We start from the raw sequence: 23,665 nt of genomic DNA, 5'->3' as shown, positions 1-23,665 counted from the left end.
GGGGGGGAGGGAAGGGAGAGTGGAGGGGGGAGGGGGGAGGGAGGGGAGAGTGGGGGAAGAGAGGGGAGAGTGGGGTGGAGGGAAGGGAGAGTGGAGGGGAGGGGGGAGGGAGGGGAGAGTGGGGGGGGGGAGAGTGGGGAGGGAGGGCAGAGTGGGGGGGAGGGAGGGCAGAGTGGGGGGAGAGTGGGGGGAGAGAGGGGAGAGTGGGTGGTAGGGAGGGGAGAGTGGGTGGGAGGGAGGGGAGAGTGGGTAGGAGGGAAGGGAGAGTGGGGGGGAGGGAGGGGAGAATGGGGTGGGTTGGCGGGGAGGGGGGAGGAGGGGGGCAGCGATCCAAGAGGTGGAGGAGCGACGGAGGAGAGCGTGAGAGTGGGTGAAAAAAAAGTAAAAAACCAAAAAAATAGAGAAAAGAATAAAGAAGAAGAAAAAGAAAAGAGAAAAAAGATAAATAAATTTAAAAAAGGAACGATACAATAAAAAGACAAAAAATTAATAACAAAAAAAGAGAGAGGGTGGGAGTGAGAGGAGGGTGATCGGGAGGTGGGAGTGTGAGTGAGAGGGTGGGAGGGGGTGAGAGAGAGAGAGGGGAGTGGGACTGAGTGAGAGAGTGGGAGGGTGGGAGAGGGTGAGGGAGTGAGGGAGTGAGGGGGTGGGACCGAGTGAGGGAGTGAGAGGGTGGGACCGAGTGAGAGAGAGAGAGGGGAGAGATTCAAGTCAGCGGCTTAAACCGAGATCCGTCGATCTGGCGCGTGAGTGGAAGCCTTCAGCTGCGTCCCTCTCAGGGCTCACAAACTCTCTCTCTCAGGTGAGTGAGCATCAGGTAACAGCGGGACTCACCAGACTCTCTCTCACTACAGCAGGGTTGTTCACGTACATCTTTTATATTTTTTTGTGTAAACCGGTAACCGCGTGAAGATACCGGTTTTCAACAATACAAAACCTGCCGTACATATGCAACGGTGCGTCCTTTTTTTACGATCAGTGGAAACAAGAAGATGCTCGGTGTAGTCGGCACTTTGCTTCGTTCATCATTTCGTAATTTTTTTTTTAAACTTTGCTTTATGTAAACCCCCACCTCTCGCTCACTCTCTCGCTCACTCTCTCGTTCTGCAACGCAGCCCTTCTCGCAGTCCGACGGCCTTCGACGGGTAACTCATAACTGCACGCGTCCTTTCGCGACGCGAACTTTGGAGGTCTGTGTCTCGAAGCGGCACCCTCGGCTCTCAGTGGTTTCGCTTTACGGCGCGACCCCCGAATCTCGCGTGACGCCCTGCCACGGTTACCATCAGGGCGAGGCGTGCGGAGTGATCATCATCGCCGCGGTGATTTATTGACGCCCTCCTCGTGTTAAGCTGTTGACACTGAGAATGCAGCGACGGCCGCTGGACTCGAAATCCAGTGGGCGATTCGATCTCCGGGCGCGGCAGTTGCGTTCAGTAGCGGGGGGGGGGGGTAAAGTTTGTCAAATCAGCCCCCCCCCGGCTGTCTCTGTTTACGTAGCGGTGACGGCGAGTTCGGTTCCGGCTGGCGTCCCCTAGGTGGACTCCGCCTCGAATGAGTAACCCTGGCGCGGTGTGTAAACGTCGCCACTGGGGGAGACAAGGGCGGTCGGGCGTGGGTTGCTGGCTGGTCACTCACATCCCCCCCCCTCACTCCCCGTGGTGTGCCGTGCCGGCCTTCATTTGGTGCTCGCGAACAGCACTTGCCCCAACAGTCCGTTAAGGCTACGCCGGGGGGTGCGATCTGCGTCTTTGTAAGCGGGGATCGGCCACGGTCGATCGGCACGTGGCTATGTAGGGGTATTGTAGGGGTACGTGGAGGGGTACGTGGAGGGGTACGTGGAGGGGCACGTGGAGGGGCACGTGGAGGGGTACATGGAGGGGCACGTGTGTTGGTACTACCACCTCTTGCGATAATTCTACTCGGCGTGGGAGAGTTGAGCAGATATCCCCCCCAGAGCTCCCTCTTCTCCAGCAGTGGCCTGAGCGAGCAATTGCGTGAATGCGCCTTGACCCCTTTCAACAGTCTCTTCCTGTCCGTATCTCTTTTCACCACCGCTCTCTCTCTCTCTCCCTGTCTCTCCCGTGTGTGTATCTCCGCTATTATCTCACAAGGGGGGGTGGGGGTTTGAAGGTTTGAAAGGAGGCAGAAAACTTTTGTCCAAGGCCCCCAATTGGTCAGCACACCCACACATGTGCTGTGTGTATACAGTATATTTATATAGACGGTACTATATATACTGTCGACTAATTATAGACTGCCGCTCTCGACTGCGCGCGTGGATATGGAGTGGTGCTGAGTGCGGGCTGCAGAGATATTTCAGGAACCGGTCACAGGTCTCGACTGGACAGCCACTATCACAGTCACTAACATCACCACCGTCACTAACATCACCAAGACCCATTACCATCACCAACTCTAACACCACCACCACAATCACTGAACACCACTATCGCCATAACAACCACCACCCTCACTAACTCCATCGCCTCTATCACCAACATAACTCACATCATAACTGACACCCCCACAATTAACATCATTATCATCACTAATATCATCACTAATATCACCAACATTACCAATAACATCACTAACATTACGGACACTATCACCATCACTAACATCATGAATATCACAATGACTCACAACATAACTCACATCATAACTGACACCATTCCCCCCACTATTAACACCATCAAAGACAAAGATCCCCCGTATAGCCTGAACAGACTGTGGGAGCAAGTGCTGTTAGCGAGCACCTATGACAGCCGGCACGGCACGCGAGCGGGTGCCTTTGTCTCTCTAGTGGCGATGTTTACACACCGCACCAGCTACTCAATTTGAGACTGAGTCGACCTAGGGGAGGCCCGTAGTGCAGCGCGCTCACCGCAACACTACCCAACAACAACAACCACCACCAGCACAACAACCACCACCAGCACAACAACCACCACCAGCACAACAACCACCACCAGCACAACAGGGGCTCCATGTACCCTCCACACGGTACTAGTGGGCGCCCCTAAACAGCGCCCCTAAACAGCGCCCCTAAACAGCGCCCCTAAACAGCGCCCCTAAACAGCGCCCCTAAACAGCGCCCCTAAACAGCGCCCCTAAACAGCGCCCCCAACTCCCCACGGAATCCCACCGGGCCGGCCCATCCACCTGCCCACGACTCCCCCCGCCTGGGGCTGCAACGCATTCCTCCTCCACCGCGCGCGCGCCTCGCCTTCCTGACCAGCGGCACATTCTCAGAGATGGGATCAGCCACCACAGGCATGCAACCGTCTCCCATGCGGCGTTACCACGACCACCTTGCGAGCACGCCTGGGCCCGGCCTGGCCTCTGAGCTGGGCAGGTGTGGGGCCCCGGTCCGGATTACCACGGAAAGAACATCTCGCCGCGGTGGCTATGAGATGTTAACTACCTCGCCTGGTATGCAGGAGGTTGTTGGGTTCGATCCCGATCCTGACGCCTGCTGTTTATTTGGAGTTTTCGTGTGTCTCTCTCTCTCTCATCATCATCATCACGGTGGCTATGAGATGTTAACTACCTCGCCTGGTATACAGGAGGTCGTGGGTTCGATCCCGACCCTGACGCCTGCTGCTGTATATTTGGAGTTTGCGTGTCTCTCATCATCACTGTGGCTAGGAGATGTTAACTACCTCGCCTGGTATGCAGGAGGTTGTTGGGTTCGATCCCGACCCTGACGCCTGCTGCTGTATATTTGGAGTTTGCGTCTCTCTCATCATCATCACTGTGGCTAGGAGATGTTAACTACCTCGCCTGGTATGCAGGAGGTTGTTGGGTTCGATCCCGACCCTGACATCTGTCGTGTGATTGGGGTTCGCGTGTCTCTCTCTCTCTCCCCGTGGACGCGTGGATGCCTCTCCGTGTCCTCCGGTTTTCCCCTCCACATTTAGAATCGACATCACGCGCTCCCCAATATTTAGCTGCTGCTATAAATGTCCACGCGAAAAGCCACTTCGCTGAACCATCATTTGTGATAGCCAGGTCGCTACTGAGAAAGAGCTCACAGCTCAGTGGGGGCCTTTACCTGATAAAATACAAAAACATTCGTTTATAGTTCCGATTTAAAGCTTTCGTGACTGCAGGGATTCATATTCTTGGTTCTTTCGGTAAAGTCACGTAGAATGGAAATAATAAAATAATAAAAATAAAACATAATAAAATAGTAATATAATAATATATTTTATTTTATTATGTTTTATGTTTAATAAAATAAAATAATAATATAATATATTGTTTTTTATTACGTTTTATTTTTATTATTTTATTATTTCCATTCTACGTGACTTTACCGAAAGAACCAAGAAGATTCGTTTATAGCTTTTTGTTTAGTTCAGATGCCAGGATGGCACCGAGGCCACCAGGGACGCACAGCTCGCTGGCGATGGGTTCGCGAGTGGCTCGTGTTGCCCACAGAGCTACCACCAATTCAGTACTATCGCGACCATCTCTACGACAGCGATCGCCATCAGCTCCAACCGCAGTGGCATTGATGGGCTTCATCGCGGCGCTTGTGCTGGGCTATAGGTGCACCTTGAGGCGATCACGTGAGACGTTTGGAAGGCTCGCTGCTGACAGGAGGAGGTCACGGGAGAGACCCATGTGCCACGCGTTGACTGAGATGACTGGCAGATGCACCACCTGTGCTCCCCCCACTGCCGTTTTATACGCCCGGCTCTTCGCTCGTTGTTGTGAGCGTCTCTCTTCTCTGTTACGTGGTTGGTGGAGGGCGACTGCCTCCAGCTGCCCAGTAGCGTCCTCCACAGAGGCCGATCTTGACACCACTGTGACCAGTCATCGGCGAGTCCACACAGCTTCACATCCTCCTGCACCGCATCTCTTCTCTCGAGCCTTTGCTGTGCCCGTCTAGATACCTTTATCCAGAAGCTGGATCTAGGTGGCTGGGTATGAGGGCGACATGACCCAGCCAACGCAGCCTCGCCTTCTGGAGGAATTCACTGATGGGATTGTGTCCAGATCATTCGAGGATATCTGGCGTGCTCCCGCAATACTCTCATATTCAACAGTCACCATCTCCACCAACCGTGAAAACCATTACCACCATCACTATCACCAACACTAACACCATCTCCAACATAACTAACACAACCACACCGACCATTTTTCATTACCAACCATCAACAAAGCCTTCTTTGGCACCATCACCCCCCTCCATCACAAACACGATCAACGCCACCACATCACCCCAATAACCCCAATCACCACCATGATCAGCACCACCATCACACTCTTCTTGTCTCTCGCATTCCCCTTGGCGGCATTGCCTCTTTGAGGCCCCTTCTCACGAACATCAGGAGGGGTTCTGGGCCAGCCCGGCTACAACCCATCGCGAGGTTGGCCAGAGTACTCTTGGTGAAACGGCAGTGAGATGTTAACTACCTCGCCTGGTATACAGGAGGTCGTGGGTTCGATCCCGACCCTGACGCCTGCTGCTGTATATTTGGAGTTTGCGTCTCTCTCTGCCCGTGGTCGCGTGGATTTTTCTCCGGGTCCTCCGATTTCCCACCTCCACATTTAAAAACATGCGTTTAGAGTATTTGGCTGCTTTAAATGTCCACACGAAGAGCCACACTTTGTCGGGATATCATTTGCGATAGCCAGGTCGCTTATGAATAAGAGCTATATAGCTCAGCGGGCTTCACCTGGTAAAATACAAACGTTTGTTTAACTTTTAACTGCTTGTGGCGGCGTTCCAAACGTCAACGGTTAAGCCCGGCGCATTGTTGGCGGAATGTCCCCTCGTCTGGAGAGGCGTTTTGACGAAACGAAACCCTTATCTCCGTCGCTTACAATGGGGACAGCTCCCCGTGCAGTGAGATCCGTTTTGGGCCGATTCGGCAAAACAATTCGAACGCGGCGCCTGGTTTCGTGTTTGTGCCAAATACCTGGGCTGATAACACCTGGAACAGGGGGATTGTAAATAAAGGTGGATTCCAGTCCAGGCGGATTGTAAATCGGTGGACTGTACACCTGGTGGAAGATAAATCAATTGGATTCTATATCAACTTAACTTATTGGATTATAATCCACCTCATTTAGAATCCACCTAAGATTACAATTAACCCGATTTAAAATCCACCTGGATTGTGAATTAGGTGGATTCTTAATCAGGAGAATTGTACAGCAGGGAATTGGTGTCAAGGTTTGGCGGACATATCTTTGCCAGATGTATTATAAATCAGTTAGGCGATTTGTTGATCAGGATTGTAGATCGCGTAGACTCAGATAGGTGGATTCAATTGCAGGTGGATATTGAGCATCGAGTTCAGAGTTTAAGTTGATGTTGACGATGTTGATCGATAATAATAATGATGTTATTATAGCTGTCGCTGCGGGACACGGTTGCCAACTCCGAGTTACAAAAAAAACCGGGAGGTCATCTTGGGGAACGGGGGAGGGGAACTTCTCACGTTAACGGAAGAGAAGAGAAAGCCAGGTGGATGCGTCGTCTCGAGTGGTGGATCACTGTTATCATCGCTACACAAACGGCAAGAACCAGGACTCGATGTTAAGGAACGCTCCCCGGGACAGCCGCTACTTCACTCACTCGGCAAGAGAACGTCCCAGGAAAAACCGGACAGGTGGCAACTCTGGCTGCTGCCGATGATCCTGACATTTTTGCTGCTACCGATGATGCCATATCTGCTGCCGATTGTGATGGCTGATACAACTGCCGATGAGAACCGCTGCTGCGTTAGCGGCTGCGTTGCGAACGCAGCCGCCGCCGCTGGTGATGTCAGGCAGAATGGAATCCACGAAGCTGCCCTCCCACTCTGCACTGTACGGTCTCCACCAGAGACTCCGCGCGCCCTGGAAACCCGAACCCAAATAAAGAGGCTTTTGTGAGCGCAGTGCGTGGGAGGGGGGGCTCCCAGGACATTTCACCCAGCAACAGCGTGAGACATTGTCCCGTCAGCTCGTGCGGGCCCACTGAGCCAGGCGCGGCAGGGCACATTCTGTGGTTATCTGGTGGTTCTGCAGTTCTGTGTGGCTTTGTGGTTCTCTGTGGTTCTGTGGTTATCTGTGGTTCTCTGGCGGTTCTGTAGTTCTGTGTGGCTCTGTGGTTCTCTGTGGTTCTGTGGTTATCTGTGGTTCTCTGGCGGTTCTGTAGTTCTGTGTGGCTCTGTGGTTCTCTGTGGTTCTGTGGTTATCTGTGGTTCTCTGGCGGTTCTGTAGTTCTGTGTGGCTCTGTGGTTCTCTGTGGTTCTGTGGTTATCTGTGGTTCTCTGGCGGTTCTGTAGTTCTGTGTGGCTCTGTGGTTCTCTGTGGTTCTGTGGTTATCTGTGGTTCTCTGGCGGTTCTGTAGTTCTGTGTGGCTCTGTGGTTCTGTGGTTATCTGTGGTTCTCTGGCGGTTCTGTAGTTCTGTGTGGCTCTGTGGTTCTCTGTGGTTCTGTGGTTATCTGTGGTTCTCTGGCGGTTCTGTAGTTCTGTGTGGCTCTGTGGTTCTCTGTGGTTCTGTGGTTATCTGTGGTTCTCTGGCGGTTCTGTAGTTCTGTGTGGCTCTGTGGTTCTCTGTGGTTCTGTGGTTATCTGTGGTTCTTTGGCGGTTCTGTAGTTCTGTGTGGCTCTGTGGTTCTCTGTGGTTATCTGTGGTTCTCTGGCGGTTCTGTAGTTCTGTGTGGCTCTGTGGTTCTCTGTGGTTCTGTGGTTATCTGTGGTTCTCTGGCGGTTCTGTAGTTCTGTGTGGCTCTGTGGTTCTCTGGTTATCTGTGGTTCTCTGTGGTTCTGTGGTTCTCTGTGTGGCTCTGTGGTTCTGTGGTTCTCTGTGGTTCTCTGGCGGTTCTGTTCTGGCCCAAGTCACGTGGCCGCCGAGCCGGGTCCCACTGCGGTCTCGATGGGCGGGGGGGAGAAGGGTCTGGTGGTGGGGGGGGGGTCTGGTGGTGGGGGGGGTCTGGTGGGGGGGGGGTCTGGTGGGGGGGGGGGTCTGGTGGGGGGGTCTGGTGGGGGGGGGTCTGGTGGGGGGTCTGGTGGGGGGGTTTGGTGGGGGGGGGGTCTGGTGAGGGGGGGGGGGTTGGTGGGGGGGGGGGTCTGGTGGGGGGGGGGGGGTCTTGTACAGGGATTCTGGGACGAGGGGTCGCAGGGAATGGGGTTACAGAGTGCAGAGAGTTTTCTGGAGGGGTGTGAAGGTAGCCCTGGTGAGGTTGGTTAAGGATGGGAGGGTGGGTGAGCGTGGGTGAGTGAGGCTGGAGTTGGTAAGGGCTTGGCGAAGCAGGGTTGAAGGTGGTAGGGCAGGTGAGGGTGGGTGAGTGAGCGTGGTTGCTGGTGAGGTCTGGTGAGGGTGGGGCACGAACTAATCCGTGTGTATCTGTGTGTGCTCACACAAAAAGCACTTGCCCCAAAAGTCTGTTTACGCCTATATGGGGGATCTTTGTCTTTGTATCTATGTGTGTGGGGAGCGGTAGTGTAGTGGCTAGTGCTACTAACCCGGCGACCCGAGTTCGATTCCCACTCACGGCCAATACCAGTTGCGATTATCTGAACTGGTCATGGGCCTCCCTTGGGTCTACTCAGCCTCAAATGAGTACCTGGTGCGTTGTGTTAAAACATCGGCACTGGTGAGACAAAGGCGGCCGGGCGTGGTGCTGGCTACCCACCCCCTTGTGTACCGTGCCTGCCTTCATAGGTACTCGCTAACAGCACTTGCCCCAGTCTGTTCAGGCTATATTGGGGATCTTTGTCTTGTTTTTGTGTGTCAGTGTGTCTCCCATCAGAGCTGTCACCATGAAGCTGTGGGCGCTGCTGCTGCTGCTGCTTGGTCTGGCAGGGTCAGCCCTGGCCGTCCCCGTGAGTCCCTGCAACATCTGGGCACTCCTTTCACACATCTGGGAAATCACAGTACAAACCTGCTCGCTCTTAGTGCACACACAGGCTTGCTCTTAGTGCACACACAGGCGCACTGTCATCTCACCTGGGCCCCTGCCTCACCTGGGCCCGTGTCTCACCTGGGCCACTGTGGTCTCACCTGGGCCACTGTGGTCTCACCTGGGCCACTGTCGTCTCACCTGGGCCACTGTGGCCTCACCTGGGCCACTGTGGTCTCACCTGGGCCACTGTCATCTCACCTGGGCCACTGTCATCTCACCTGGACCACCGTCTCACCTGGGCCACCGTCTCACCTGTGCCACCGTCTCACCTGGGCCACTGTGGTCTCACCTGGGCCACTGTGGTCTCACCTGGGCCACTGTCATCTCATCTGGTCCACTGTCGTCTCACCTGGGCTGCTGTCTTGGTATTTGCAGGCGATGGAGGAGTACGAAGCAGACGTCCGGACCGGCGATGACGACGCCTGGAACCCGCCCGGAGTAAATGCCCCATCACACACGCAGACAAAGATACCCTGACCAGCCTCGGCAGACTGCTGGGGCGCCCACCAACACACACGTGCAACCACTGCCCTTCACCGCTAAAGAGCCCTGAAGTCACCACTACGCTGGTGCCAGGCTAGGCGCATGTGTGCACACAAAGACCCCCTGTAAAGCCTTTAACAGACTGTTGGGGCAAGTGCTGTTTGCGAGCACCTATGAGGGGCCGGGTGGCCATCGCCACGCCTGGCCACCTTTGTCTCCCCAAGTGGCGATGTTTACACACCGCTCCAGGGAACTCATTTGAGGCTGAGGTGAGGCCCAGGAACGGTTCAGGGTTCAGATAATCGTCACGGGTGTTTGTGGCCGTTGGTGTGAATCGAACTCGGGTCGCCAGGCTCGTGGCTACTGCGCCACCGCCCCCCACTCGACACGTACTACAAGTGGACACACGCGCACGCACGCAGCATGACCACGAGGAACCAGGACAAACTCTTTGATCACCGCGGAGACTCCCGCACAACAGTCGTCCAACGCTGGACACGCGCCGGCCTTAATAGGCGCTCACCGATCGGGGCTGGAATTTTGTGGGGGGGGGGAGGGAGGAGGGCTGTTGTGGGGGGTTCGAACAGGAAGTGACAGTAGGGGTCACCACGTGCTCTCCCATCAGGTGCAGGAGTACGACGGAGACGTGGAGATCCAGGAGGAGACCGCGGGAGAGGAGACTGTGGGGGAGGAGGAGCCGCAGGAGGAGGTCCAGGAAGAGGCCGGAGAGGAGGAGATGCAGGAAGAGACTCAGGGTGTGAGTAACTCTGTGGGGGTCATGAGATGTGGGTTGGGGCAGGGCTCGGTGAACCTGCGGCTCCGGAGCCGAATGCGGCTCTTTAAGGGCTGCATTGCAGCTCTTGAAATATTGAGGGGTTTTTTTTTCTTTTCTCCGAATTAAAATAAAATAAAAATCTGTTTTTGTTATTTTTGGTTGATGACCCCTGACCATGGGAGTCAAGTTTACCATGGGAGTCCATATTACAGCAGAAGTACAGTTTACCATAGAAGTGCAGTTTACCATATAAGTCCAGTTTAACATGGGAGTCTATTTTAATAATGGGAGTTCAGTTTACCATGTAAGTCCAATTTACAATGGAGGTTCAGTTTACCATGGGAGTCCAGTTTACCAATGGCAGGGATCAGCACTGCTTCGTGACGTTATCTATGACGGACCCACCGTCTCGTATACACCACAGTGCATTTCGGCTCTCGACCTATTGAACTTTTACGAAATGTAGTTGCCAACCCCTCAGTTAGGGTGAGGCTTATAGGCTCCATTTAAGGATGCGTTAAAGTTATAGTTAGGGTAAGGGGTTACGAGTAAGGGATTAGAATTGGGTTTAAGTTGGGGTTATGGGTTAGTGTTAGTCAACACATAGGGTTTAGGTTAGGGTTATGATTAGAGTTTAGGTCATGGCTATGGGTTAGGGTTGAGGTTATGGGTTCGAATGAGGGTTATGGGTTCTGGTTAGGGCTGCACATGAAGAGTGGCTCTCTGTGCCCATAGGACGCGGTGGTGGTGGAGGAAACTCCAGTGGTGGAGGAGGAGGTGGTGATTGAGGTATGACCTGAATTCACACAGGCCTCAGTCCTGCTCTAGAATATCAGAGCCTGACATAGGCCTCAGTCCTGCTCTAGCATAATGGAGACTCACACAGGACTCAGTACTGCTCTAGAGTAACAGACCCTGACACTGGCCTCACTCCTTCTCTAGAGTCGTATCTAACGCGTGTCCCCTCCTCTTCCAACAGGAGTCGGAAGAGGAGGAGGAAGAGACCCCCCTCATCAGTAAGTCCTTACGTCCCCTTGTCTCCCTGTCCCTTCGTCTCCGCATCCCTGTGTCTCCATGTCCCCATGTATCCGTGATCCCATGTGTATATGCATCTACCTCCTCACGTCCCCTTGTCTCCGTGTCTCAATGTCCCCGTGTCCCAATGACCCCGTGTCTCTGTGTAGACCCTTGCCTGGGGTTCAATTGTAAGTCGGGCCGGCCGGCATGTCCCCGTTTCTGAATGTCCCCGTGTCCCCGTAACTGCACATCTCCATGTCTTAATGTCTCCATGACCCTGCGTCCCTGTGGTGTCTCATTGTCCCGGTCTTTGTGTCTCCATACCTCGATGTCCCCGTGTCTCAATGACCCCATGACCTCATGTCCCCGTGTCTCAATGACCCCATGACCCCATGTCCTCGTGTCTCAATTACCCTGTGTCCTCGTCACCCCGTGTCTCCACGTCCCCGGTGTCTCCACGTCCCCATGACCCCATGTCCCCCGTGACCCCACGTCTCCGCGTCTCCGTGTAGACCCGTGCCTGGGGTTCGCCTGCAAGCCGGGCCGTGTGTGCGAGGTGGACGTGGAGTCGCGTCCCGTCTGCATCTGCCAGAGTGCCGACACCTGCGAGTCGAGCAGCAGCGTTGACACCATGGTGGGTGATGTCTTCATAGTCAACGCCATCATCGTCATCAACATTGTCAACATTAACGGCAACATCAACATAGTCAACATCAACATCGTCATCGCCGCCAACAATAACATTTATCCGTAATTAGTTTCTGTTGGGTTAAATCCTGTCGTAGGTATCATGAATTACGTTTAACAGTTTCCCTCCACCACCCAGCGACAGAGCCAACCAAATCAAGTTGCCACGTCAGTGCGCTCACACCAGAGGACGGGGATGGGGGGATCGGGGGAGCGAGGGGGGAGGAGGAAGGGTGTTGAGAAGCGAACAGAATGTTGACGATTGTCTATCCGAGGTTCCGCTGGCTTATGACATCCAGCATCATCGCCTGTTCACAAGAGCTCAGCTCCATGCTCGTGAAAGGCATTTTTATGAAACTAACAACAACCTTACCACCATCGGCGGCAACATCGTGCTGTTGATGTCGATGGGTGGTGTTGGTTGTGGTGCGTTTGTTGATGCGGATGTTGTTGATGGTGGTGATGATAGGGGTGGGTGCTGTTCTTGTTGATGTCTATGGTCGTCTAGATTGTGGTGCAGCTGTGCGGTACTTATAACCACATCCACTCAATGATGCTGATGATGTTGCTGATGTTGATTGTGGTCGTGCAGTTCTGCAGCACACATGCTCAATGATGGTGATGTTGATGGTGTTGTTGGTGATATTCATGACAATGATGATGGTAGTGTTGATGATAGCTATGTATGTTGAACTTTTTCTGCAACGTACGTAGCCAACCGTGCAAATCGGAGGTACAATGATGATGGCGTTGGTGGTTAATGATGTTGATGGTTAATGATGATGATGGTTAATGATGATGATGATGGTGTTGATGGTGGTGGTGCAGCTGTGTGGCACGGACAACCACACGTATCCGTCGCGCTGCCATCTGGATGCCCACCGCTGCGCCCTCGATGGCACCAAGAAGGGGCGGCACCTGCACCTCGACTACATCGGGCCCTGCAAGGGTACGCAAAGACAAAGATCCCCCGCATAGCCTCAACAGGTTGTTGGGGCAAGTGCGGTTAGGGTGCGTAGCACCTATGAAGGCCGGCACGGTACACGAGAGGGTGGGTGGCCAGCATCACGCCCTGCCGCCTTTGTCTCCCGAGTGGCGATGTTTGCACACCGCATCAGATACACACTTGAGGCCGAGTCGACCTAGTGGAGGCCCAGGACCGATTCAGATAATCGTCACTGGTGTTGGCTGTGAGCAGGAATCGAACTCGGGTCACCGGCTTTGTAGCGCAGTGCGCTACAACCGCGACGACGACGAGGCGCAAAAAACACGGATGCACACGGATGCATTCAGGTGGGATGGCGCGTGCGTTACATGGGTGTGTGTCCCGTGACGTCCGGTGACGTCCTAAATCGTGCTCGCTGTGATGCTGCTCTGATGTCACTGCCCTGCCTCCCTCGCTCCCCCACCCCGCCTCCTTACTCCCCCCCCCCCACGCCCTCCCCCCGGGGCACAGAGATCACGCCGTGCCTGGACGTGGAGCTGACCGAGTTTCCCCTGCGGATGCGCGACTGGCTCAAGAACGTCGTCGTGCAGATGTACGAGAGGGACGAGGAGCGCGGAGAGCTACTCACCGACAAGCAGAGGCGCAAGGCACGGCACGGGGGGGGGGGGGGTGCACGGGGGCAGGAGGGTACAGGAGACACGGGGGTGGGGGGGGGCAAGAGTGGTAAGTAGGGGGGTATTTGAGGGGTGCTGTGGAAGCACGGGGAGAACGAGGGGGTACGAGCGGGTGGGGCGTTATACGTAGGGTACGGGGTGAGTGGGGTGGGCAAGGGGCGGTACGATTGTGTTTCTGCTGATCACGCGCTTGTGACAAACCTCACGTACAGACGGAGAGACAGGGCCGGGGATCATTGGCTGACTGACCGACTGCCTGCCTGACTCGTTAAGTATCGGGGAGTCTGACTGACTAGCGGACCGACTCGCAGGCTGGCTGGGCGGTCACACGGCTGGGCGGTGGCGCGCTCGGCGCTTGGGTTCGACGTTCGTGCTTTCAGTCGCAAAGCTCGTCCTGGTTAATACTGCCAGTGCGTTGTCAACCGTGAAAATACCATGTGCCCGTCCGTTTCACGGTGAACGATAAAGAATAGCCCCTCCCCCTACCCCCCACCGTGAAGTCATTTGAACAAGAATATGCGGCCGTCAAAAGCACGTGGGAACATCGCCCCGCACCGCGAAAACTGCCGCGGGCTGTGCCCGCATCGTCAAACACAGCGGCGTGGGTTGTTGTGCAAGTACGGTATACGTGTGTGTGTGTGTGTGTACGATAAATAAAGACAAAGAGCGGTAGCGTAGCGATGAGCACGCTGCGCTCCGAACCCTGAGGACGGCTGCTTGCTTTGTGGCCGAAACGTCGTGAGAATAATTTTATGTTTTATTTTTATTATTTTATTACTTCCCTTCTACGTGACTTTACCGAGAGAACCAAGAATACGGCGTTGTTACTCGACGACCGATCGGCCGGTTTCCGTGTTGCCCGTACGTGTGAATTGCTCGCTGTGCTAACCACGTCGGGGGGGGGGCGGGGGCGGCGTTTGGCTTCTGCAGTTGCGGAAGATCGTGAGCGACGAGCGGCGCCTGCGGCAGGGCGACCACACGCGCGAGCTGCTGCAGCGCGACTTCGTCAAGAACTACCGCATGTACATCTACCCGGTGCACTGGCAGTTCGCCCAGCTCGACTCCCGCCCGGCAGACAGGCAAGACGACGCGCGGCACCGGCGCGTAGCAACCAGCGCGAAGCAACCACGCGTAGCAACCACCGCGTAGCAACCACACGTAGCAACCACACGAAGCAACCACCGCGTAGCAACCACCGCATAGCAACCACGCCTAGCAACCACACGTAGCAACCACCGCGTGGCACCACCGCGCGGCGCCAGCGCATGGGCATACAACACGCACCCCCCACAGGATACCAGCACCCCGTACGATGAGCATCTCTGCACCTTGTAGATGCCTGTTCCACTCACCCGGTGTGCTGGGCACGCTGCAGGTACCTGTGTAGGTGCCTGTCCCACTCACCTGGTGTGCTGGGCACGCTGCAGGTACCTGTGTAGGTGCCTGTCCCACTCACCTGGTGTGCTGGGCACGCTGCAGGTACCTGTGTAGGTGCCTGTCCCACTCACCCGGTGTGCTGGGCACGCTGCAGGTACCTGTGTAGGTGCCTGTCCCACTCACCTGATGTTCTGACTACGCCGCAGGTACCTGTCCCACTCGGAGCTGTCCCCGCTGCGGGCCCCGCTGGTGCCCATGGAGCACTGCACCACGCGCTTCTTCCTGCGCTGCGACGCCGACGGAGACCGCCTCATCTCCCTGCCCGAGTGGGGCGCCTGCTTCGGCCTCCTGCCCGGTACGCGGGCCCCAGTGGGGGCCTGGTGGGACCCGGGGGGGAGGGCGGGGGTCGTCTCGTAGACCCAGAGGGACCCAAAGAGATCACGGAGGACTCTCCAGGGGGATGCAGGAGACCCCGGGGGGGGGGGGGGGGGGGGGCAAGAGGGGCCCGGGGGGAACCCAGGGAGATCCAATGGGACCATGGTGGAGATGATGGCATCGATGGTGGTGATATTGATGATCGTCAGTGGTGTGATGTTAATGATGGTGATGTTGGTCGTGGTGCTGATGATCTATTTGTTTTACAGACGACGTGGACGAGGCTCTGCTCTTCTAAGCACCTCCCCCCCCTCCCTTCCGCCCCCTGCCCCGCAACAACAACACGTGCAGCAACAACACCACACACCTTCACCTCGTCATACACAATGACAGCCCATCAGCTCTAAGGTGTCTGTCATGATGCCGATGATGAATTTGTAGCGATGGTAAACATGTCGCGGTTAATGATGACGACGACGATGAAATAATGGGTGGTGATGAATGAACGTTGCTGGTAAAGTTGCCGATGATGGTGCCTGTGATGATGCCGTCGGCGATGATGGCGGCGGTGATATTTCTATGGTGATCTCGTCCGCGTTGGTGATAGTTAAACCGCCGGTACGCTGAGCGGTAATGGTGCTGGTATATCACGAGGGTGCGTTCACGGTAGTAACACGGTGGCCAATGGCGACGATGGCATCGCGGTGGTGACGTTAATATCATCGGTGGTGACGATATGAACATGATCGCAGCTCCGCCTAAAGATGCCTCCCCCCCTCCTGCCTTCAAGGTCACCGCAGTCCCAGCAACCCCTCCGTAAACATGGAACGCTGCTGGCTCAACGATGGGACCAACCACGTGCCCCAACGTTTGGAGGGGGGCAATGTCGGGGCACGTGTTTGCGCACCGGCTTATAGCACGTGGTCCCGTACCCTCGCCACGATTTAAAATCAATTAACTCCTCGCGGCCTCCGTTGGCCACACGATAGGGCGGCTCTAAGGTTTTGTTCTTTTATATATAAATCAAGATTATATACGTAGCGGTTGACGTTGGGGCGGCGGGGGGAACCGCACCAAGGGAATGTGGCGCACGGGTCAGCGCCCCCTGGGGCCACTGCGCGCCTCGCCGCGGGGGGCTGTCTCCCTCTCACGGTTGTGCTACGGCGTCTCCGATTGAATCGATAGATCGATCGGTCGGTCGCGGCCAGAGGGCCTCTCGCGTAAACAGCGAACGCGCTGGGGGCATGGGGGGGTTTGAGGGCGCCGTGTTGCGATGGAGACACGCGGGGAACCCGGCCAGCCTACCACGAAGACCACTCGCACTGATTGGTCAACACTGTAGAGGTGTGCCACTCTGATTGGTCAACACTGTAGGGGTGTGCCACTCTGATTGGTCAACACTGTAGGGGTGGGCCACTGGTCAACACTGTAGCGGTGTGCCACTCTGATTGGTCAACACTGTAGGGGTGTGCCACCCTGATTGGTCAACACTGTAGGGGTGTGCCACTCTGATTAGTCAACACTGTAGGGGTGTGCCACTCTGATTGGTCAACACTGTAGGGGTGTGCCACTCTGATTGGTCAACACTGTAGGGGTGTGCCACTCTGATTGGTCAACACTGTAGGGGTGTGCCACTCTGATTGGTCAACACTGTAGGGGTGGGCCACTGATTGGTCAACACTGTTGGTGTACCTTACTGATTGGTCAACACTGTTGGTGTACCTTACTGATTATATAACACTGTAGCGGTGTGCCTCGCTGTGGTTATGTAACACGACCGGTGTGCTTGCATTCCTAGCCCTACCCTCTATAACCTCGTCCAGCCTATCCGCAGGTGCTTTTCTTGTACTAACCTGTAACACGTGTTCATGGAGATAACTGTAACCACTGCATGATGAATAAATCTTAGTAAGAATGGTTGTGTTGTTGTTGCTGCTGGTCGACTGTTCTTGTAGGGGTTGTGTTTTATGTACAAGTGTATGGCTGGAGGATGTAGTCTCTGGGTTGCGGTGTCTAAATAGTCACTCCCAAGTCTATTTTTTTTATTGTACCAGGTGAGGCCCAGAGCTATATACATCTCTTTTTTCAGAAGCTACCTGGCCACAAATGGGGCAGCTCAATGAAGCGGCTCATCACGTGGAAATGTACAGCAGCCAAATTGCTCTAAACGCGTGCTTATAAATGTGGAGGGGAAAAACCGGAGGACCCGAATAAAAATCCACGGGATGAGAGAGACACACACGCAATCGAACCCACGACCTCCTGCATACCAGGCAAGGTAATTACCATATCCTAGCTACCGTCAGAAGCATCAGCAGCAGCATCAGCAGAGGCGGGGCACCAGAATCAACAGCAGCAGAATCGTTTGTCGTAGGAACGGCTTTATGAATCACATACGAAAACAACAGCCCCACGTGGCTGAGGGAGGGAGGGAGGGGCAGCCTCCAAACCGAGTAAATCGATGAAACCTAAAATATATCTTCTTCTTGCGATCCAACACACATTCTCTATATGCATCAACGTGGACGCACGTCTTAAATACTACCACGGCACCCGCCCCAGGGCCTCTCCTCCCCACCGCGTGCCGTTGGGAGCGCTGCAGGGCAGCAGGGCGTGGAGGAGCACTGCTGCCCTGGTAGAGGCAGAGCCGCTGCCCATCACAGCCCTTGAGCCCAACTCCATCCCCCTGTCCCTCGACCGGGACCCCAACTCCAAACCCTAACGTTAACCCCACCCCTACGCATAACCCCTAACCCAAACGCTAAGCCTATACTTATCAATAATTCTATCCATAATTTCAATAATATCTAAAATGCAAGTTCCAACCCGATCCCAAATGCGAAGCCCGGGCACTGTTCCCACCTCTACATCAAAACCACAACCCTAATCCTTCATTCCTAAGCCTAACCACAACCCCTGCTAAAACAACTCTGCATAATGCTGACACTCACCAATCCCTTGTTCCCGTGCCCATGAACGCCGGGGGAGGGGAGGAGGCGGGGGGGTCCACCACAGCCGAGCGGTCAGTTGGGCCACCACACCGCCGCTCTCGACTTCCGGCTGTCACCGGCTGCCGAGAGACCTCCACCTGGACAAGCGAATTTCCCCCGTCGCTCGCAAACCAACAACGCGCACAGCTCGCGGCCTGGCTCCGGTGCGCTGGGGCAGCGCGCCCCTCTTCGTTACGCACGCGCCGTCTCTCTAGTAGAGTATACTTTGTATACATGGCAGCACATTGTCGCCGCTACCGCCCCCGCCCCCGCCGTCGTCGTCATCATCATCATCGGTCAACTCGTAAACACCGCGTGGACAATCTCGCCCCCGGAACATTCCTATTGCTCTATTGGGTTTTGCGAACGAACCGTCCTGCGGGAGGCATCTCGGCAACGGTGGCGGGGAGGGGCACGGCGATTGGAGGGATGGGTGCGGCGACTAAAGGGACAACCCTGGGGTGCCCCCCACTAGGGGGCCGGCCCCCCTCCGCACATCTCCGCCCTCCCCCCCCCTCTCCCAACCCTCACCCCTGTCCACTCCACGCCGCGGTTTCTTCACGAGGGTGGACGTTACCGGCGCCGCGCGTCGTCGCCTCTCGCTTCGAAGCGGAGCAGGGAGATTGAAGACAAAGCGGGGGTGGGGGGTGGGGGTTGGGGGAGGGTGGGAGATTCGAGTTGGAGATGAAGGCAAGGGAGCGAGCGGAAGATTAAGGCGCGGGGAGTGGGGGGACGACGAAGGCAGGGGGCTGGGAAGCGAGAGGAAGGTGGCTGGGGGATGTGCGACGTCCTTCTGGTCACGGTTGCGCCGTCGCTCCTCTCTCTCCGTGTGGGGGGGGGGTCGTAGGCGACGCGGCGCCGTGCAGCTCGACCTCTCTACTCATCCGGGGAGTCGGCCCCCGCACCCTCGTCGTCTCCGCCCTCCGAGATGTCGTCATCTTCATCGTCGTCGTCGTCCTCATCCTCGTCGTTCTCCACCTGCCACGGCAAGCGCACGCGGTTCACGGCGACTCGGCACAACGAGCCACGGTCACCACGACAACTCGGCGTACCCAAGTGTCCCACGACACCACGCTCGGCGCGTGTCGGTGAACTCGGCCGAATGTGCCACCGTTAATTCTAGATTTGAAGCTTTCGTGACGGCAAGGATTCATATTCTTAGGTGTTTTCGGTAAAGTCACGTAGGTAAAAAATTAAAATTAATAAAATTAAAATAAAATAAAAATCACGACGTTTCGGAGGCAACACAAGCTTCCGTCTTCAGGTGGAACAGTCACAGCACGATAGCTGTATCAATACAGCTATCGTATAAATACAACTATCGTGCTGTGACTGTTCCACCTGAAGACGGAAGCTTGTGTTGCCTCCGAAACGTCGTGATTTTTATTTTTATTTTACTTTTATTAATTAAAATTTTTTACCTACGTGACTTTACTGAAAAAACCTAAGAATGTGCCACCGTTAGTCACATCGGTGCGCCACAACGCACGTGCCACAGCACCGACCCGGCATCAACACAGTTTGTGCCGCAGAGCCCTTGTCGCAGCACGTGGAACCCCCACACTTCCCACAGAGCCACGTGTCACAGTTTCAAAGTTGATGTCGCGTGACCAGGTGCCGACTCAAGAGAGAGCGAGACCTGGGCCACTCAAACTACCAGAGCGAAACAAACAACATAAAGTACAAAGCAAAAATGAGGCCAGACGTGAATCGGTGCCAAAACACAGCTGCGTCACGCGCCGTTGCGTTTGTGGTATTTGCGGCGCGTGCGCCACGCGTCTCACCGCGTGTCCCAGCTCGCGCAGGCGGCCCTTGAGAGCGATGATCTTCTGGTCCTGGTCGGCGAGCAGCACCAGCAGGTCGTCCTGCTCCTTCCTCGTGTCGCCCGCCTCCTTGTTGAGGCGCACCACCTCCTGGCGCAGGAGCGCGGTATTGACCGCGCACTCCGCCAGTGCCAGCTTCTCCTCCGTGAGCAGCCGCACCGTGTCCTGGGCAGAGACGCAGCCAACGTCACCACTACCGTCACCGCCACCAGCAGCAGCAGCACGTTTTGTAGTGATCAACAACATTTTCTTGGTTCTTTCGGTAAAGTCACGTAGAAGGGAAATAATAAAATAATTAAAATTAAACATAATAAAATAATTAAAATTAAACATAATAAAATAATTCTCACGACGTTTCGGGCACAACGCAAGCAGCCGTCCTCAGGTGAAGTACAGGTCTGTCGGAAAGACAGCGTCTGAATGAAACACCACCAGGCTTGGAGCGTATATTTAAGCTGGGTTGGAGGGGGAAGAGCGCCTTGACAAAATAATTTGCATATCAAGAGGACTTTAGCAGACCTTTCCGACAGACCTGTTCTTCACCTGAGGACGGCTGCTTGCGTTGTGGCCGAAACGTCGTGAGCATTCTTTTATGTTTTATTTGTATTATTGTATTATTTCCCTTCTACGTGACTTTACCGAAAGAACCAAGAAGATGAATCCCTGCAGTCACGAAAGCTTTAAATCGAAATCAACATTGTCATCACCACCACCATCACCAAATCGACCGCCATGACCACCACGAACACCACGACCACCATCAACTCCATGAACACTTTCATCACCAAAGCGACGACCATCATCACAGTGGCAACCACCTCCACGACTGTCACCACCACCATTTGTGATTAGCAATAGATAAGCGGACAATGCTCCTCTTTCACATGCATATCCCTCCACGTGAAAAATCTGAAGATCTTTTTCTTTACTCATCCCATCAGTGGCACGGCCTTCTGGGAGTGCATTCATTTTAGCAGTAATGGTTGAACACAAGCACAACCCTGGACCGTATTTGGACACACGGTCTCATGCGTCAGGGACGCTTGAGCCAACACTTGTGAACTGCCAGAAATCCATAGGATAGGGCGCCGCTCCCAACCTCTCTGCCAGATCTACTGTCCTCCCATCATCAACATGATCCCATGTGCAGACAGCCCGGAGGTGTTCACGCCACATTTCATCATTTGTTTAAACTTTCCCCTGTCTTGTGCCAATATGCTCAAGTAGTGCCACATCTCTCTGGCACCGATCTCTTTTTGTCGTCGTCAAGCCGTTCTCGGCGAGGTCTTCCCCCCCCCCCCTCTCTTTCCAGTTCCTTACATTTTTCCGGACACCACACCTCTTAATGTTCCTGTAGCTGTCCATCCGACGTCTGTGTCAAAATACCCAATGTCCGATACTCTTTTCGGTAAAGTCACGTAGGTAAAAAATTTTAATAAGTTAAATCACGACGTTTCGGGCGCAGCACAAGCGTCCTTCTTCAGGTGGGGACAACCTAGCGAAAGCACACCGCTTAAGTGCGTCTCTGAAACGTCGTGATTTTATTTATTTTAATTTTTACCTACGTGACTTTACCGAAAAAACCAAAGAGTAGGAATCCTTGCAGTCACGAAAACTTCAAATCTAGACCCAATGTCCGAGTTCGAACGCAAAATACGGTCATTATCATCCTCATCATCAACCTCATCATCATCAACCTCATCATCATCCTCATCATCCTCATCATCCTCATCATCATCATCCTCATCATCCTCATCATCATCAACCTCATCATCATCATCATCATCCTCATCATCATCATCATCCTCATCATCATCATCATCCTCATCATCATCATCCTCATCATCCTCATCATCATCAACCTCATCATCATCATCCTCATCATCATCCTCATCATCATCATCCTCATCATCATCCTCATCATCATCAACCTCATCATCATCATCATCCTCATCATCAACCTCATCATCATCATCCTCCTCATCCTCCTCATCATCCTCATCAACCTCATCATCATCCTCATCATCAACCTCATCATCATCCTCATCAGCCTCATCATCATCCTCATCATCCTCATCCTCATCATCATCCTCATCATCCTCATCATCATCAACCTCATCATCATCATCCTCATCATCATCCTCATCATCATCATCCTCATCATCATCCTCATCATCATCAACCTCATCATCATCATCATCCTCATCATCAACCTCATCATCATCATCATCCTCCTCATCATCCTCATCAACCTCATCATCATCCTCATCATCATCATCAACCTCATCATCATCCTCATCATCATCAACCTCATCATCATCATCATCCTCATCATCAACCTCATCATCATCATCATCCTCCTCATCATCCTCATCAACCTCATCATCATCCTCATCATCATCATCAACCTCATCATCATCCTCATCATCATCAGCCTCATCATCATCCTCATCATCCTCATCATCATCGTCGTCCACGAGAAAGCTGTGCGCGACGGGCACCCTGCTGCTGCCGGCGCCGGCTGCGGCTGCGCCAGGCGGCGCCAGGCGGTGCCCCCCCCCCCCCCCCCCACCTGGAGCTGCTCGTGCTCCTGCTCGAGAGCCGCGGCGCGCGCCTCCAGCTCCTCCAGCTTCGCCGCGGCGCCACCACTCGCCGCGTCGTCGTCGCCAGGGGCCAGCGCCAGCCCGGGGGCGGACGCCCGTGCATCCTGCGGGGTGTGGGGGGGGGGGGGTACGGGGGGGTGGAGGGGCGGAGAACACCAGAGGAATGAGGAGTGGCGCAGGTGCTCAGTTCCGTAGCCTCTACAGGCGCCATGAAGAGCGAGGACGTGTCTCATTTATCGACACGCTCAACCATGGTCTCTAGATGGGGCTCTGGGACTCTACGTGAGTCTATGGATCTCTATGTGAGTCTGTGGGTCTCTATGTAAATATGTGCGTCTCTGTGTGAATCTGTGGTTCTCTGTGCGAGTCTGTGGATCTCTGTGCGAGTCTGTAGGTCTCTATGTGAATCTGTGGGTCTCTGTGCGAGTCTGTGGGTCTCTATGTGCATCTGTGGTTCTCTGTGCGAGTTTGTAGGTCTCTATGTGAATCTGTGGTTCTCTATGTAAATCTGAGGGTCTCTCTATGTGAATTTGTGGGTCTCTGTGCGAGTCTGTAGGTCTCTATGTAAATCTGTGGGTCTCTGTGCGAGTCTGTGGGTCTCTCTATGTAAATCTGTGGGTCTCTCTATGTGAATCTGTGGGTGTCTGTGCGAGTCCGAGGGTCTCTCTATGTAAATCTGTGGGTCTCTCTATGTGAATCTGTGGGTGTCTGTGCGAGTCTGTGGGTCTCTATGTAAATCTGTGGGTCTCTGTGCGAGTCTGTGGGTCTCTCTATGTAAATCTGTGGGTCTCTCTATGTGAATCTGTGGGTGTCTGTGCGAGTCTGTGGGTCTCCATGTGAACGCGTGAGGCACATCTCGAGGCTGCACAGTAACACCGAACGTGTGCATTGTACAGTGCGAGCAAGGCAGGCAGTGAGGCAGAGGACAGGAGGAAGGCCCTGAGCCTGGACTTGCACCGGGGCCAGGGACTCCACCACAGCACGGATGTCTGGGGCAAA

At 54.5% G+C, this 23,665-nt stretch overlaps 2 protein-coding genes across 4 annotated transcripts in view; one reads left to right on the top strand and one right to left on the bottom strand.

The window, feature by feature from the left end:
- The first annotated feature begins 656 nt into the window (after positions 1–656).
- LOC144946450 (SPARC-like) lies at positions 657–17,167 on the top strand. Of its 2 annotated transcripts, XM_078875332.1 has the most exons (12): positions 657–802; positions 8,749–8,836; positions 9,292–9,354; positions 10,025–10,156; positions 10,910–10,963; positions 11,154–11,190; positions 11,704–11,825; positions 12,707–12,827; positions 13,335–13,471; positions 14,429–14,577; positions 15,082–15,230; positions 15,520–17,167. In XM_078875332.1, the coding sequence occupies exons 2-12, from the start codon at positions 8,774–8,776 to the stop codon at positions 15,546–15,548; spliced, it is 1,056 nt and encodes a 351-aa protein (XP_078731458.1). In that variant the 5' UTR covers positions 657–802; positions 8,749–8,773; the 3' UTR covers positions 15,549–17,167. The 2 variants fall into 2 exon arrangements, with proteins under 2 accessions (XP_078731458.1, XP_078731459.1); XM_078875333.1 differs by lacking the exon at positions 10,910–10,963.
- Positions 17,168–17,620: 453 nt separating this feature from the next.
- The window catches only part of USO1 (USO1 vesicle transport factor), a 31,026-nt gene continuing 24,981 nt past the window's right edge, over positions 17,621–23,665 (bottom strand). For both annotated transcript variants that reach the window (XM_078875329.1, XM_078875330.1), the window contains 3 exons: positions 22,636–22,770; positions 20,025–20,228; positions 17,621–19,218 (listed from right to left, as the gene is read on the bottom strand). In XM_078875329.1, the coding sequence (XP_078731455.1) occupies positions 19,117–19,218; positions 20,025–20,228; positions 22,636–22,770 (441 nt within the window). In that variant the 3' untranslated portion in view covers positions 17,621–19,116. The remainder of the gene's footprint in view (positions 19,219–20,024; positions 20,229–22,635; positions 22,771–23,665) is intronic.

This window comes from Lampetra fluviatilis, chromosome 41 (assembly GCF_964198595.1).
Source record: "Lampetra fluviatilis chromosome 41, kcLamFluv1.1, whole genome shotgun sequence".
In the NCBI taxonomy this organism is placed as follows: domain Eukaryota; kingdom Metazoa; phylum Chordata; class Hyperoartia; order Petromyzontiformes; family Petromyzontidae; genus Lampetra; species Lampetra fluviatilis.
The sequence above is the reverse complement of the archived record's forward strand: the minus strand, read 5'-3'. Positions and strand labels throughout refer to the sequence as shown.